This window comes from Pleurodeles waltl, chromosome 3_1 (genome assembly GCF_031143425.1).
Source record: "Pleurodeles waltl isolate 20211129_DDA chromosome 3_1, aPleWal1.hap1.20221129, whole genome shotgun sequence".
Lineage (NCBI taxonomy): Eukaryota > Metazoa > Chordata > Amphibia > Caudata > Salamandridae > Pleurodeles > Pleurodeles waltl.
In genome coordinates, this window is record NC_090440.1 from 921858104 (window position 1) to 921876697 (window position 18594).

Here is an 18594-nt window from a genome sequence, read left to right on the forward strand (position 1 = left end):
AGATGTCTTGCAATTAAGAATAGAGATTTTCACAAACAGCTTTAATGTGATAGGAAAGAATGGGATATCGGTCTTAGTCCTAAAATCACAAAATGCTGCTTTGAACATACATTGTAACAATACAGCTGTTTACATAACTCCTGATGCCTGCACAACATGACCGAGTGAGCACCTGGCAGGAGCTATCATCCATATGAAAACATTTTCATAAACCCAATGAAGCCAGTCTTCGGTGCCCCTGACCAACCCACTCCCCTTTCTTGCCTACCCATCAGCACATGACCCCTGAACCAGGAGAGAGGCCAGACCTCAGAAAAGTAACAGCACAGGGCCCAGCAGCAGGCTACCCAGGCACTGTTAATAAGCACCAAGGGCGGACTCAGGAAGCCCACAGGAATCGAGAAAATTACCTTCATAATTGCACAGACAGCTCGTTTAAACTCCACTGACCTGAAACCTTGACAGGTTGGAAGAGTCATTATCCATTTAGAAACCCACGAAGCCAGCTGCAGAGTTGGTTTACATTTTAGAGAAATTTCCACAATACGATAGTTCTTGCCAGTTAAATACCAACCCACTGAAAACAAGCATTTTTGCCTTGCATTTCAACAACTCTAATGAACTTAGTAGAACAGCCTGAGAAGATGTATGGCCCCAGTAAAAATAAGCAATACCCTGTGTGCGATGTCGTGAGTGCTGGCAGGGAGGGACCCTGGAGAGAGAGCTATGAGGACAGCACTGGGATAAAGCCAAAACAAATGTCAGGGACATGGGAGGAGGTGGGAAGAACAGAATGCTGCAATAAAACACAGGCTGCTACCAGCCTAAAGCACCCACAGTGAAAGGGAGCATCAAAGAAATATAAAAAAAAGTCCATCACAGCAGCAGATAAAGAAACCAAAGTGGAACAATACAGTAGTAGGTCACTGGTCTGAAATAGAAAAAGGAGGGAGAAAAGGACACTGCAACCAATTAATGAAATTGCTTCCTTCCACAGTATAAGTATACTTAAGTATACTCTAGGTCAAACGCTAACGCTCAACCTAAAAAGGGGTGCTTTCTGAACTATCTGGTCCTTTCTGCCAAATTTGGTGTAATTCTGTCCAGTGGTTTGGGCTGTAGTCGTGTTCAAAATCCCTATGGGAATTAATATGGGAAACACAACTTTTTTGACCCTCCCTTTTTCTCGGTCCCCGCTTGACAGATCACCCTGAAACTTTCCAGACTGCAGCTGTCATGAGCGTCACATTTTTGGGGAAAATTCTGAGACGATTCATCAACCAGCGCCAAAGATATAGGCAAGTAAAAAAAAAAAAATTCTATAGAAACTAGGTCCTAACGATAAGTTCCTACTGGCACCTGCCAAAAGAGGAGATCTGGTTAATAGGTAAAGGGAAGAGCATTGTCCTTACATTCAGTCCCCTTTACGGACCTCCCATATGCCAGCGCGACTGACTCCATCCAAACACGATACCATATTCAACTGAAGTTCAATCCTTCATTAAAGCGAATACTGAATTAAAAGACACTCGAAGTGCAAAAAAGTTTACAAATACACAGCTGACGTGTTTCAGCTTCATGAATTCCACTAGGCCTATATATAAATATATATATATAACCTTAGACACTCCTTCAAATATCAGGAGAACCAGGACACCTCCAATATGAAAATTCAATTTATTTCAGCACAAAATCCAACGCGTTTCGGCAACAGCCTTACTCATGGATATATATATCTCTTCAATGTATGTAGTGCAGTTAAGAATAGTAAATCCATACTCACCCTTTTGCACATACCTTCTCAATATGTTAGTCCTCGATATATTTTTTACACAGTAATCTGTCCACACAATATTTTGTTTCTGATATTCTGTCAGTGATCCCATTTTTCAGCATTTTCCAAAAAGTCTTCCAAAAGGTTCCTGTCCGATCTTAATCAGCAGGCAATTTCACAATTGAGGACAAGCACTGATAATCAACTGCCCTGCCTAGATATACATTTTGTGCAGGTAAAAACTAGAAGCAGATTGGAAATTGGAGGATGGCAATGTACTACCAGGGCTTTACTAGCTAAATGTATTGGCTAGGATTGCACGTCCTAAACTATGTCACCATTTAAATGTCAGTGTAAGAATTTTAAACCTGATTCTGGCATGGATGAAAAGCCATCGTAGCTAGTAATTTTATTTCCTGTGATCTAAAGCTGGATTACATTTTTTGGTCCAAAAATCATTTAAATGCAGTGTTTTGAATAGCTTTATCCATTGTATGTGACACTATGTGTGTCCCCCATAAAGAGGGTTTCCATAATCAAGCCTAGTTCTTTCATGGCTCCACCTATTCTTGCTATTTGTGAAGCACAACAATCACTCAAAAAGGAATCCTGGTGCACTGAAACAGCTAAAAAGAAAAAAGGGAACCCAGAAGAAAGAAGAGGAGAGTCAAGTTTAAATAGCCTTCTGGAACCCTGGAACCCTCAATAATTAAATGTCAGAGTACGCTTTAGAAGAAGTGAGTTCCAGTGTTTGGTGGCAAGATAGGAGAAAGCTCATCCTTCTAGTTTTTTGAGTCTGAAAACCGGGGATCTGAAACAAGCAAAAGGACGAGGGTCTAAGCACTCAAGCCAGAATATAAGGAAATAATTTAGAAAAGGGGCTCAGAGGACCAAGATTGTAATAGGCTTAGTAAGCCAAACAAAGCCAAGAGCCAGGAGAGGAAAAATAAAACAATAGTTACGCTAGTGTTTTATTTTTCATCTGCTGGCTCAGCCAGCAGTACAGGGGAGGGGCAGGTCAGGTCAACAGAAGGTGGGAGGGGGGAAGAGGAGTGCACATGTGTGTTTGGCCAGCCATCTCAGTGGCTAGAGGGAACACATGGGGGAATTAACACAAAGGGAGAGCAGTGAGAAGTTCAACACCCTAATAGACCATGACCTATGCAGGCCCGCAGGTCTCCGTCATTAACCCAAATTCATACAGATGGCTGTCAAATTCTGGCATAGATACATTTTTAAGACTAAAATGGTTGCCCTATATGCACCACCGATTACCCCAGCAAGCTCATTGTGGGAAAGGTTGTCACAATAGGTGGACCACCTGCCCAAGGGGGAGGGTTCCAGATCTCTTACAGTAGGGACTGTTACAGAGAAGGGAACCTCCTAACGATTGAAGATGTGGTGACTGAGCCGTAACTGCAACAAACACACTTCCTAACAAATGGCGAGCTAACTGAGGCTGTGAGAGATATGTGGGGCCTAGCTGATGAAGAAACACAGACCCATGAAACGTTGCAGCTATTGTTCATGATGGGGAAGAATACCAAATAGATATCCTTGTTTTAAAAATCGCTAATACACATAACCTGACCCATTCTACAGGAAAAAAGACAGGTGAGAGCAATACCTTGGAATGGAGCCCACAGAGAAGGAGTGACTCATGGTCACAAATTATGCACACAGTATTTCTAGAAATGCAAGACTAAAATACACACAAATCAATTTTTTCCACCTATCTCATGAATAAACCTCATACTGAAAGTTCGCACTAACATGTGCCTGCTCTGCCAAGAGCCAGATGCATACTTCATACATATGGTGTGGCAGGGCTGGCTTTAGGGCAGTGCGACTGCTGCAGCGATCGCACTGGATGTGGACCTGGAAGGGGGGCACTGACCTCAGGGGGCCGCTGTGTTTAGCAACAACTTACTATTTAAAAGCACCTGCTGCGGAGTTCCTTGTGCGTCCAGCTTTCAGGGAGCAACAAAAAAGTCAAGATAACTTGTGATTAATGATGAATTTTGTCTAGTGGCAGTTTTGACTCGCCATAAAGTAGTGCAGAGGGTTAGTATACCTGCTGCACAGAACAGATCTCTATTTTATGTGGCTTGCTGAGTGGATTAGTGAAGCCATCCTTTACCAGCGCTTTAAAACAAATGAAACACGTGTGAGAAAGGGGCTATGGAGAGATGAGTGACACTTTCGCCAGGTGGTAGTGAGGGAATCCATGAAGGAGTTTAAAGGTGGTCACCAAAAAAGATTGTTGCAACAGGTGGTACCATCACTAAAGCCGACCCTGTGGTGAGGCATTGTGATGATCTGCAACCTTACTGGGAAGAGGTGACCGGGACTCTCAACAGGGTGGCACATGCAAGCCTGCTCCCCACTCCCGGCATGTCTTTATTGGGCTTATTCCAGAGGACAGCGACTAATAGCCTGAATGCCCGATCAACAGAATCGGCCCTAATGCTGGTTAAACAGTGCATCGCGAATCACTGGAAGGCAAAGATAGCCCCAGCCATAGAGAAATGGAAACAGGACGTAGGCAAGTGGGCCACCAGTGAACAGCACACACTACCACAGGAGGAGTGATGTGGACTTAGGTGACAATTAATTGTGGAACGCTGGAGTGAAATCCTCACAGCCTTCACCAATCCAGAGCAGATCCCATCCACTAGCCCTTCGCAGCACACACAAGGTCCTCATTACGAGTTTGGCGGCCCTGGGACCGACAGACTCACAGTGGAGGTCGGACCGCTGCCAAAGCAATGGTCCGGCCTCCACAGTACGACCACAGCGGAGCCACCACGGTCCAACTGTCGGCATCGCCAGGTTGCCGCCACTCGACAGCCCCTGTGGTGCTGGGGGTCCTAATCCGCCAGGGCAGCGCCACATGCAGCGATGCCCTGGGGATTAGAGTCACTTCTCCAACAGCTTTTGCATGGCAGTCCCACCATTTTGTGAGTTAAATTACTGTGTTCATGCACATGTATATGCCAGATGTTATCACATTTATTTAGTTTGTTATATTTATCTTACTTTTTTATAGTTTTTTTATACAGTATTAGTTTTTCTTAACTTTAATTGGTAATAAATTTCAGATTTTGTTTACTTTAGTGATGATTAGTTTGGGGTAGGAAATACTTTCATGCATTTTGTATTCTTTGAAATGGAAATGGATTAACTTCAAAGAAGTATTCCTGGTGCATGAGACATTGCATCAGGCCACATCAGGATGTCTAAGATAGCTGAGGACTGTCTTTTCTTGGTATGCCCCCAGTAGAGCCTTGAGTTCAGTAGAGAACAAGAAGCTAATACCCCCAGATTTAGGAAGGCCAGATGGAGGGGGGCTTTCTCAATGGCAGCAGCCAGGCTTTGGAACATGCTAGCACCAGACATCAGAAGGATTGACTCACATCTTGAATTTCACAGGGCGGTCCAAACCTGGCTATGTAGGATAGGTCTGTGAAAGAACTGCTTCACTGCGCTGAGGGCTTATTCACACACCAAGCGTTTAGATACCCACTGGGTTGTATGCGCTTTACAAATGCAAATAAATAAATAAGTAAATAAATAAATTAGCTTCCTTCACTCCCATTCCAGCCCTCAATGCTTTCCTCAACGTTGCATAGTTTAGAGTGGAAATAGTATATTTGACGCCTCACCCCATAGCCAACGTCATCCTAAAGTTGCCTAGTTTGGAGTGTGAATAATACCCCAGATTCCAATGCCTTCTCCATGTTGCTTAGTTAAGAGTGGGAATAGTGAAGGACCAAAGGACCACTGTGTACTCATAAACTTTTTTTTTTAAAACATCCTTTTTCATTTAAGGTAAATGGGCTGCATTTAAAAACAAAGATTGCTTTATTTAAAAGCTGTACAAAACATGGGGGTCTGCTCACCCCAGTAGGCTACCACCGTGGTCAATCAAAGTGGATGTGCATGTGTGTGTGTGTGGTGGGGTGGGGGGGGCTGTTTGTAGGGGAGGGTCTGTTGCACCTACTGGAACAGCTAAGAAGGGTTCACCAGTGCATGAGGAGTTTCATCAGCAATATTAAAAAATCTTTTATGACATTGTCATTGTTGCTGTCTGAGTCCTGAGAAGGTGTTGCCTGACTGCTGCCTCATCCTATGGTCTCTGTGTAGCTGAGCAGCAGCATTGCAGTGTGTGTCTGTAAGATTGCCCTAGCTCTCGTATCTACCTGTGATTGTGTTACTTGTGTTACATTGATTTGCTCACCCTGCCCCTTTCATATGAAGTCTATTATAAGATATGACTGGAAATCAACTTGGCATGGGATGAATAGAAAAATGAAGTGATGGAAAATGGTGAAAGCATGTTGAAAAACAATAATTCATGTGACCTTGTATAATCAGATATTTTAACTGCCTGAAATACAGCTCTTCGGCCAAAATTTAAGAAACATAATGTTGAAAAGTCTCTATGTTGCCAATTCTTTTTCAGATAGTTGGAGAAGTGAGTCCAAGCTCCATCCACGGAAGGGAAGGCTTGCTTGCACAGCGCAAAAGTATAAGTGTAGCATGCAGAAACTGTACTACAAAATTCACAAGTTGGCTCTACTTTCTTTAAACAAATGTATTGCAAGGTCAAGCACTTCCCTTGCTCGTCCAATCAAAGTTGATGAAATTATTAATGCCTCATGCCTTTTCAAAGATCTCCAGTCTCCTCTGACAGGCCATGCAAACTGTCACATTGTTGACAGAAAGAGACCTCACTCATCACTGTCACTGGGGAGCTGCTTAGAAATATATGTATCACAGAAACAGGCCCCCGTCAGCAGTGTCACAATTGTTCACCTCATGGAAATAGGCCTTGCTTACCAACAGAGACTTAGCTTCTGAAAATAGATATCCCTCAACACTGCCCACCACCCTCAGCATTGCCACACATCCTGACTCCAATGAAACAGGTGTCTCCTCTGATATTCTCTGAGAGTGGCCACAAAGGAACATGTCTATCTACTCATTGATATGGGCTTGTTCCAAAAGAAGCAAGTCTGTCATCAGGACAGAGAGCATTTGCTGTTATGTGTGACTAGAAAATCGTGGCCCTAATAAGCATTAATAAGAGGAAATATTTTACATTCTCAAAAAAACACTCAATACTTGTGTTCTGAAGTGCGCAACACACATCCAGTGTGAGGGATCCTTCAGACTAAGTATTTGTGCTGTTCTAGTACACAACCTGTAGCAGCTAGCATATGCTCACATCTGCACCATGATGTGAGGCTGTTTGTTGAACACTGCAGTTTAATTAGAGCACCAATCCAGGGGATGACAGCGGGAGCAGATCAATTTTAGTAGATGTTGCTCTGGATTATTTTTTCCCTTGTACAATGCAGTGCAACAAATTTATTTCCAGTACTGTGTTGCATTAAAAATGAGAAAACTAGCCCTCTTGATTTTAGGGTCAAGCGCTCAAGCGCTGTAGCCTGCTGTAATCTCTCTGGGGCTTTTAACCAATCCCACCGCACGCCCATCAGTTTAGTTGCTTCGTGGGCTTGCCTTGTAAAAATCACTTGCTTTCATTTGTGAAATGCATGCATACGTCATGCCTTTTCCCATGTTTAGCCCTCCTTGAGCACACCAACCAACCACTGAAAACATACGAGGCTCCATGTTTTCCGCATGACTTCTGGACTACTTTTTTTCTTTTTTAGTTTCATACACAGCAGGATCTCGCTGGGCAGTAGTCGAGCGCTTTGAATTACATCGACCCTGTTACATGGATAAACGCACATTTGCAGATACGTTTGACGGCAAGCGAACTTCTGTTTCCTTTTATGTATTCCTTCATGCTCATGGCCTGGCACTTTAAATCGGCTCGCTTATGTAAAACTGTATTACTTTTCATTTTCAAATTATGTGGCAATAAAAGTCCGGTTAGGACTTTAAAACTCTAAAAGCTCTAAGTTGAGCAAATGCGAGACCCATTACATTGCAAATGCTTGTTTTATATAGCGCTAAACACCACACTTCTGCTGTTATTGAGTACTGTCAAAAGTGTATGTCACAATTTCCTAATTTGAAGTACTCAGTTTATTCACATCTAAAGATGGAAGGTTAAGACTTTTTTCTGGGATTCAAACTCCCAACCACCCAACACCAGATTTGTTGGTAGCAAATGCTCATCCTCCCAACAATCAGAGCAAATTACAAACTGTTCAGTAAAATGAATGCTTGAATTTCTTATTATTGGATAATGTGTAATATCATCTCTGAAGACCTGATTATGGTCAGCAGCGGACGTCCAATTCCCAGTGAATGCTGTGTCCAAATCAGCATTATTCTTTGAAATAATGTACTAAAATCACTTCTTTGATTTTCACGAAATGTTCATTTTATCCTAGATTAACACCACCCATGTAACCTACTCGAATATGCTGCATATCCCACCCTTGAAATACGCAGCAGGATTTATAGCAGGAAAACAGGTGGAGTTTCCTTTCTCCTGCACTTACCTTCTGAATATGAAGACCAGCCTGGATACCGTCCTGAAACCTGTGGCAAAGTAAGATGGTTTATAATCACTCTTTGAATGCCTGGGTGGTCTCTACCCCTCACTCTCAGGGCGGTGATATATCACTACATTCTGATAAACTGCTTTAACTGATTTCTACAAGTTGTCCAGATCTCTTTCAGTCCTCCTTATAGTTCTTTGAAAGTCATTTACAGTTTACTCAGACCAGCCAAACTCACTCAGTTCACTTCTGTTCCTCCAACAACCTTCTCCCTGAGAATCACATGCGTGCCTCTGAAGAAACAGAGGGCCTGATTACAACTTTGGAGGAGGGGTTAATCCGTCCCAAATGTGACGGGTATACCACCAGCCGCATTACAAGTTCCATAGGATATAATGGACTCGTAATACGGCTGGTGGTATATCCGTCACTTTTGGGACGGATTAACACCTTCCTCCAAAGTTGTAATCAGGCCCAGAGTGTGTTTCCCAATTCTCATATTGGCCATACAGTTTGGGATTAGATTAGGTTTAGACATCAGTCTCAGGGTATATCACAGACGGTGGAAAGGATTAGTGCATGAACGAGTCACTTGGTTGGTGTCCCTGGCATATTGGGCCGATTTGCCCACAGAGAAAAGGTGTGTGTCAGTGTGAAGTGAACCATGTAATTTAATCTCATGACATTGTAGCCATGGCATATTTCCTCACACAGCTATCACACTTTATTCCTTTGAATCAATTTCCTTGTCATGTTAGGAATAGTATTGTAATATTCTCAGTGAACGTGAAATAACTTCTAACAAAGAGGAATGGTCAGATGTAACTTAACTGTGTGTCTATTGTGTGTGTGTTTGAGTAGCACTGTGGGGTTGTGGTGTATTTAAGTAAATTGACATGGTATTACTGTGGGTAGTTTATTTTTGTGGTGGGCGCGTCTGTGGTGGATTGGCAATGATGCGTTTTGTCAGGTGGTCTTGTGTTCAGTAGCCTTCATGGCTGCAGAGGTTAGGTGGTGTTTAACTGGGAAAACAGTGACTGTGGTGGAACTTAATGCAACTATATTTCTATATACTTTTCTGTAGGTGGTAGTATTGTGCTGGGTGAAGGACCTTGGTACTTGAATGTTGATGTGTCTGGGTAAATGTATGTGGGATTTGTATACCGCAAAACTAGCTAAAGGCAGCACAGCACTGTACAGGGTCTACGGTAAGGATTCTGTGAACAAGTGATTTGAGAGGCAGCTTGTTTGTGGACTGTATACATGTATGTATGCGTTATGTGGTCACAGCTTGGGAGGGCAGTTGTGTATTGGCTGCAAACATGGCTTTAATAATTTGTTGGTGGTAAGTCTGTGTGTTGAGGTTGCTTTGGTTGAAGTCATGAATGGGAAGTTGGGTGTAGTAGTTTGCTGAATGTCATAGATTCTGTGGGATGGATTGAGTGTGTGCATTTGTGACAGCATGAGTTAGGTTAAAAGTTATAGTGAGTGTTTGCTATAAAGATTTTGATTTGATCTTCAGTACTATAGGTCTGTCTACAGGGGGCAATGGAGTGGCCTCTACCACCATGGCAGCATACAGCAACCCTTCCTACACCACCCCTATCCCTCAAGGTCAGGAGGACACGTCTATAGGCTCTACCATCTATTTTGGTATGACCACAGAGTTTGAGGATGCTGATGTCTTCGTCTTAAGAGTGGATACCTGCTATGCAACTCCAGTACCAGACCCCAACAGCAACATCAGAGTATCGATCATCAAGGATGGGTAAGGAATGCTTTCAACTACAATCACCAACCAAAAGAGTGCACTTTATGCAGTAAAGTTGTAATCTCAAGCTAAATGAATCTCGCACAGTATGGGTAAGCAATGGCCTCATCTTACAGCCACTCATCAAAGAGTACGATATTCAGAATGGATAAGAATATAAGATATTTTATTGAAGAGTTGCGAAATGGCTGTCTCTGAGCAGAGTTGCTCAATGCCCTACACTTACCACACTGCCTTAGATCTCTACAGTGATTATGGAGCTTAGTGTCTACTGCATTGATGGGGCCTAAGTGAGTACCCTAACCATGGTGCCTCAATTTTTGCATTAACATTGTGCTGGCCACATGCATGGCACTTTAGTACCTACCTTAAGCATGATCTTTAAAAGTCTACCATAACAGTGATGTCTCACTGCCTACCTTAACAAAAGCACCTCAGTGGCCCAGTTTAACCATGGTGCATCAATATCTGACCTTACACATGGTGCTCCAGTGACCTTACCTTCCTTGTCCATGCCACTCAAGTGCCTATCTTAAGCATGATGGCTCATTATCCCACCCTAATCATGCTGCTGCAATGGCTTAAATATCTGTGGTGCTTCAGTGAATGTCCTTAACCATGGTGGCCACGTGTCCCTCTGTAATGCTGTGCTTTACCAATGGTGCCTTTCTCCCTACCAGAACCTAGTGGATGTAATGTCCTAACTGAACTGCAGCGTCTCATTTCCCTAATGGCATCTCAGTTAACCATGCTGGTCATGTGTCCCCTTTTATTCCGAATTCCACTATAGGGTAACACAAGCGAGATCCTATTTCAGAAACCAATGACTGGTGTGAAAAACTAGCACCCTGTTGCAGTGCCGCCAACTGTTTCCTGGTTTCTGAATGCAACTTGGACTGGAGTGCACTAGGGATCCAACTAACCAGGCTCCCAGGGCCAGTGTTATTTTCCCCAAAAGTTACAAAAGTATTGATCCAATTGGCAACACCTTTAGCTGCCCCTGTAAGTCCCTAGTAAATGATACTTTGGTACCTAGGGCATGAGGCACTAAGGGTAGGCCTCTGAGGGCAGCAGAACAGATTGTGCCACCCTCAGGGGCCATGCATCCAAGAGCACCTAGCCCTGTCATTACAGGCTGAGTGTCCTGGTGCAAACCCAAAATGCAAACCTGACATGGCACCCATCCTGGGTGCTCTGTACACTATACACTGCATGCCTTATAGGTAAGTCACCCATTTGGCAGGCCTTCCAGCCCTAAGGCAGGGTGCATTATACTGCATGTGTGGACATAGATTCTTGAGCGATATGCCCCTATTGTGTTCTTGCCAATCCTGGGACATAGTAAATGTACAGAGCAGCCATTTGTAATGCATGTGCTGGAAACTGCTCAGTACGAGTTTCACATCTGCATGATGGCCACTCTGAACCCTAGGTTGTTTGGCATCAAACAACTCAAAACAGAAAACCCAAACTTGTGCCAGTGTGGGTTTTGCTACCAAAGATACCCAGGAACCAACTTAGAGGTGACCCCTGCAAATCTAACTAACCCTGGCATGGTTGCTGGCTGGTCACAACCAGCCTGCCACCACTAGAAAAGATTCTGGAACCCTGTGGTGAGAGCCTCTGCTCTCTGAGATTAGGAACAAAGCCCTTCCCGGATGAAGGTGTTACACCTCCTCTCCCAGGAATGAGCACTGCCCTGCTAGCAAGTTTTAAAGGGCTACTGCCCTTAAAACTTGACACCCCCAGCCTGCTGCTAACAGCAGATTGGCGCCCCCACTTCAAACCCCCACTTTTGGCAGGAACAACGGTGGTAAAATGCACAAAGGACGGGAGGAGTGGCCCCTCCCAGCTTGCACCACCCCTAAGGGGTTGCACGCAAGGTGACCCCTCCATTTAATTTTCCTCCATCTTGCAAGGTAGTTAAATAGTCAATCAGGGATAGGGAGGTGACCTCTGCCCACAGGAAGTGGTCACTTAGTGGGTGTAGCCACCCTAAGGTAGGTGACCCATTGGTCACTACTAGGTACTCCTCTATACACCCACCAAATATAGTATTTAGTGGGCACCCCTAGACCTGCAGATTGGATTCCAAGGATACAAGAAGATCAGCAACAAAGAAGACTCAAGGTGTGAGACTGCAGTCCTGCTGCATCAAGAAAAAAGCATCAAAAACTGCCTGCTGCACCCGGGACTTTCAACAGTCGTCGCTGAAGGGTTGCTTGGACTTTAGATGGACTCTACAAACCCCCAGGGAACCTCCACTCTTTTAAACATCACTGAAGATCCCCCTCAAGAGTGAAGGTATCACTTTTTTACAACAAAGACCCAAAAACTTCACTAACCAGCTGCTGACCAAAGAACCAGACAGTGCAGCCAGACCAAGTTTACCTGACAGACTCAGAGAACAAACCGTGCAAGTGTGCCATGTTTGGTGGCACTGCAATCTCCAATGGCTCAACCGTGCAATAGCCAGGGGTACCGGCCCCTCAACATTGGACACCTAGAAGGACAGTCCACTCTGGATTCCAAAAAGACAGGAGGAAGGCCCAGTCAAGGGACTTCAGAAACCACCAGGATCCACCACCAGAGTGACCCTGCTGACCTACGAGAGGCCATCAAAGAGACCTTGCTCATAGCTTTTGGCTCACGATTTGCTCTGCATCTGGCCGCCCTGTGCCCTGCACCAAGGATTCAGCTGTGTTATAAAGGTCCCCCACCCCTTGCGACCTAAACACACCAAGGGGACCTACAATACTCACCTTGAAGTCCACCTATGCAGTACTTTTCCAAGTGGTCCTCCATAGTGGCCTGGCACCACCTCCAAAGAGCCAAAACTGGGTGCCTCCCAGACTTCTCCAACCTAGTGTATAGGGCCCACTGATGACCTTGAACCACTACCAAGATGAAACATTGGTAAATGCATTGCCTGATTTTATATGCATTTTTAACATATTTCTCCATTGATTCTGCATAATTACGCACAGAACTGAGACATTTTCTAAACTTTGAAAATTAATAACTTAAAAAGTACTTACCCGATTTTGAAGATCTTGGTCTTACAATTTAAAAAAAAATCTGAAGTAGTTTTGTAAATTGGTCTTGAGTTACTCTTTTGAGTGTGTGTCTTGCTTTATTGATACTGTGAGTACAACAAATGTTTTGCACTTCTTCAAGATTAGCCTAACTGCTCGACCAAGCTACCATAAAAATGATCAGCATTAGGAGGTCTAGATTTTACCTCTGTAAACCAACATGTGGTTGCCCGGACCCTCTGCACAGTGTACAACATTTTGCACACTGCATACAGAGCCAGCCTCCTACAAATAGAGTGCAGTGGATGGAACTTTGCTCTATAGCTCCCTGGTGTAATAGTGGTCCACCTACTGGATTAGGAAGTAGGCTTTTTAGAGTGCAGAAAGCCTATATAGTGCACAACTTCAAGAAAACTATTGACAAAAATTCCTTAAATTCCTGAGCCAGCGATTATCGTGATCATGAACACAGTCAGGAGATACGTGCAATATGTTTCCAAAAACCTGTAATACCATGATGAGGTCTTGTGGGAGATTTTCTCTTTGCTCTCTCTTCTTGCTGAGGCATGGACCCTGCAAATGTCCCTGTGATAAGTTAACTCCTATAGTCAAAATAAAGGGGTATCAAAGGGTGCAAACCCAGTAGCCTAACACAGGACCCTGAAGCTCTTGAAGCGCTAAACACCCCCTCTTACATCCCACCCTTCAGGGCCCTGCATTCACTCCAAAGGTTGTAGAAATCTGTGAATTATGGAGGCTTTGGGGTGGCAATTTCAGAACATGTTGAAGGGGTCGGTCATCATTTTGATTCACATGGAGTTAGCTGTATCATCCCTTTTCTGATGTAAAATTCATCATAGTGGAAGTGCTTAATTTGAGCTGGTGGTTGCAGGTGGGGCCCACCGGCACTCATTTTCAGGGACCGGCACTTATTTTCTCAACAAACTTTGATCATTACCGCTAGAGCGAAAAACACTAAAGGGGGAAAGAATGAGGAAGAGAACGATGTGAAAAAAACTGACAAATAGAGAAATCAGGAACTAAAAAACACCTGCAGGAGTGAGACAAAGAGCCAGGAAGTGTGGGGTGGTGGAATAACGAGGAAGGCAGCATAATCAAGACAACACAGGCTTGCTATTCAGAAACCTGCCCTTCGATAGCACCGACCTCTGGCTTCTGAACAAAACTTTGGGCCTCTGCACATAATTCTTTTTACAAAGTAGGTACTGGATATGAGTCCCATAATGTTATGATATATGGAGTCACAAGAGGCCTTTTCGAGCTCTCTAACTCAGGTTTGTTGCCAAGGCATCCAAGCAGCAAGCAAAGCTGAAAGTTGATTTCATAGTAGTTTCTGTTTGATTTTTTATTTTAACATTCCATTAATGTTTCCTTTTTTTGGACTTTTACATTTATTTGAATATGAGGAATGCTGATGTAATATTTATTTCTCTTTATATTTATGGATGCGTATGAGGGAGGGCCTCTGAGGGCATCAGGAGTGGCAGAAGCACTCACCATGTTTCAGAAAGCACAGACAGTTTTAGAAAAAGCTACAGAAGAAGTGGACGAGGCAAAATATTTCACAGACGGAGAGAGGCAATAGTATTAGAGAAAATATATAAATGTGAAGCCATTTATGGTCGTGTGCCTACAGCAGGATGAGAAATCAGGTCTTCATCTGCACTCAGGTGCTGTGTTTGTATTTTTAGCATGGGCTGGACAAAAGAAGAGTGTATTCCTAAGAAGAAACCTCAGCAGTAAAGAACATTTTCCAGAACGAGCTAGAGAAAATACTGAAAAAAAGCAAGCCTTGCCTTACGGAATTTCATATTTCATTGTCTTTTCAATCTTATGCTACTCCTTTTGGGCATTCTAGCCCTTCAGTTCTGACACATCTCTTAGGGCCTGATTAGGACCTCAGTGGATGGACTTCCATCACAAACTTGGTGGATATCCCGTCCGCTGTATTACAAGTTCCATTATATCCTACAGAACTTGTAAAACGGCGGGCATGATAACCGTCATGTTTGTGACCAAGTATCCCATCCGCCAAGACAATAATCACGCCCTTAATTTTGTTGTTATCGCCTCTCACCCCAGACTTTACTGATTTGATTTATGTTATCACTAACTCAGTCCATCTCTCACTTATGTCTCTACCGAAACACGTACAGGTTTCTTAACCCTATCTTGTACTTAACTCACAGTATCTATGCCATTTATAATCCTGCATTCTCCTCACACCTAGCACTCTCCTTCTCTTTCTGTATGCCTCACTACTTGTCCAGTGGCGGCGGGTGATATTAAGAAGTGGTTGGGCCAGAAAATCAATTAATTTGGCCTACTGACAAGCACTTTGAGGAACTAAGAATGCCTTTAATGTCAACACCAAAGTTCTCAATCATGTCTTGCTATAAACATAGTTTATAATGGACAATAATTGAGAGTTCTGGTACTGAGGCTGAAGGCATTGCAAGTCTCTCACAGTGCCTGCCAATGAAAAATAAAATGTGTACTTACCCACTGCCTCGCCTCATCCAGGGCTTGGTGTTTTTGCAGTCCGTTCAGCGCACGGCTTAAGAGCCAACTCCCCTAACCAATCGGCAGACCACTCTCATGCTGTTAATAATCTTAAGCAGCATGAGAGAAGCACCAGGTTTGGTTGGAGCAGGCTGGCTCAATGCTCTCAGACTCGGGTGACCTGTGCCTGCTATCAACCCAGCTGTGTAAGACAGCTGAGGTTGGAGATGTCACAAGAGAGCCAGCCAAAGTAACATGTGCATGTTAAACAGGACTGGGCACCACTCCTCCACTACTGCCAATCAGCAGCAATGGCCCTCCCCACCCACACATGCGGCTCAGCCTGGGAGCAGTGAAAAATAAAATGGTAATAATTCATTTTATTATCACTTTATTTTTCCCCTTTGCAGCGCAAGCAGCTCGTCACTCACTCTCACTGCTCTGACACTTAAACTTGCCCTATTCATTTGACTCTGCAAGTCTCTCACCTCGACTCTGCATATTTGTGTTCCTTCACTGTGCACATACTTTTATAGGGTGTGTAGTTTCTGCTCAGGATGTCAGCCTTGATTGCGCTTCCAATCCCTTCCTTGTTCATATAGTGTATTAGCTCAGTAGCATGCAGTATCCCTTGCAGTGCTTAATTTGAACCTATGGTTGCTGGTGGTGGCAGCGGCACAAATTTTTGGGGGGCGGCACTTATTTTTCTGCATCAGGCATTTACTGCAAGCAAAAGACATATATGAGAAAGATGGCGGATAAGAAGGACGAAAAAGCGTCACAAAGGGAAACAGCAGAAAGCTGCAAGAGTGATCAGAAGGGGCAGGGAGTGCCTGTAAAAGGATTAAAGAGGCCCAAGATGGCTTTAGGATTACACTGCGTCTGTATTCTCTGCTCATAAATTTAAATGCAGCAGCCGTGTGTTTCCGAGGAGAGATTTGGGAACCAGCACGTTTTTATTGACAGATTAAGCACTCGTCACTTGCCTTTAAAAACAAAAAAGTGAATGGCTACTACTCAGGTTACTAATTCCAGTTCTTGCCCTTCGGCATCCTTTTAGATCACTGCATCTTCTTTGAGCACCCACTTTTTGTAGGTGTACACACACACAATGATCATCTCACTTTCCTTATAGTTAGAACTGTGCGTGTAGCTGTCTATATTTTTTAGTCTTTATTGTAATTACAATTGGCATGTTTATCTCCACATACCCTCACCCATGACACCACAGCAGCTGCATTATATTACACAAAATCCCACCTCGGTGGTTGTCATACACGACATGAAAACATTTATTGCTAAGCCTCAAAACAAAGCAAAACACCTCTACCACACACCCTACATGTTGTAGCTTACTATCCATGTGATAATAGCTCAGCACCCCACGCAGGGCTAGTACGTACTACATAATGCTACAATACAGTACAATACGCCTGATTCCTGAACTTACGTGTGTCTCACACTTGATGCTTTTTAAGACTACTAAACTTTAACTGTGACAATTGAAGTCATTTACCAGTCATATCCTGGGGCCACGGTGCTACTGGACTTCAAACCAGTGCTTAATTTGTGCCTGTTGTTTCCGGTGTGGAGCACTGGCACCTATTTTTGAGGGACGGCACTTATTTTTCCACCTCTAAAAGACAGATATAGGAAAGACGGAGGAAGAGAAAAATGAAAAAGCGTCACAAAGGGAGAAAGCAGAAAGCTGCAAGAGTGAGTTGAAGGGGCAGGGAGTTGTTTAAATGGATTGCAGGCATCTGAGATGGCTTCAGGATTACGCTGCCTCAGTATTTCGTGTTTGCACATTTAAATGCAGCAGCCGTGTGTTTAAGAGTAGGGCTTTGGGCACCGGCACACTTTTATTTACAACTTAAGCACTGCTCCAAACTGAACAGCCAAGTGTTTTCTTTTAGTCCTTTACACATTCAAGTTGACAAAGCAGGGGAGCCCAATGCTTACTCAAGGCGGTCGTGTAGGTTAAACACTATGGGCCTTATTTACAAGGCGGCAGCAGCACACTGTGCCACCTGAGCATCATTTTTTTTTTTTATACTCTGGTGGCGCAGTGTGTCAGCCCATATTTACAAGGCTACGCAAAGCCACCTTGCATGGCTTTTCATGGCTTGGTAAATATGGACCCTTTCACGCATAACACTGCATGAAAGGGGCATTCCATGGGTGCTGCTTGGGGTGTTCCCACACAACACACATGGAACCCGAAAGAATCTGATGCATTTCCAGATTTACAAGTCTGGAAATGCGTCAGATTCCTACACCAACTCATGGGTGGTGTAAAAACGATGCAACAGGGGGAAATATTTGTATTTCTCCACTTTCGTTCCTCTTTCTATGTGTCCTGAATTCTGCAGCACACATAGAAAGAGGAAAACACCTCTTGCGATTGTTTTTGTGCAAGAAGGTGTCCCTTCCTGCACAAAAACAATCATCCTCACAATGCATTGGTGCTTGTGTTGAATAAATTTTAAAAAATCAATGTAAAAAAATAATAATACACTGTAATATACTACAGTTTAGAAAAATAGTGTGCTATTCTGTGTTTTCTATTTTTAACATATTTAAATATTCACAAAAAGTCTTTAGCGTAGTGAATTAATACATACAAATTACTGCATGGGAGAAATAGGGTTGTTGGTTGACTAGGATGTGAGCCCTGGTCAAGCAGCAACCAAATTCTCGTCATGGTAAGGCACAAGCAAACCCCAAATTAACCTGTGTTCATCATAAAGTAGCTTGGAACAGAGTCGTTAGGCTTAACTTAAAAGTTATGTATAAAGCATTTGGCAAAACACTTCAAACAGTAAAAACACCATGCACAAATAATCCCACACCGGATTAGACAAGTAGGAATTAATTTAGTAAATAAAACAAGACCAAAATGACAAAAATCCAATACGTAGAACATCCGTAATGATTTTTTAAAGAATAAACAGTAAAACAGCTCTTAGAAACAAGAAGCACCAACCTGGGATATCTGTTCGCAAGGAC

At 43.4% G+C, this 18594-nt stretch overlaps 1 protein-coding gene across 1 annotated transcript in view; it reads left to right on the forward strand.

Annotated features, from left to right (window-relative positions):
* LOC138284761 (uromodulin-like) overlaps nt 1-18594 on the forward strand; it is a 199427-nt gene that overhangs the window by 86083 nt on the left and 94750 nt on the right. The window contains exons 4-5 of the mRNA XM_069223899.1: nt 8146-8306; nt 9779-10024. Of these exons, the coding sequence (XP_069080000.1) occupies nt 8146-8306; nt 9779-10024 (407 nt within the window). The remainder of the gene's footprint in view (nt 1-8145; nt 8307-9778; nt 10025-18594) is intronic.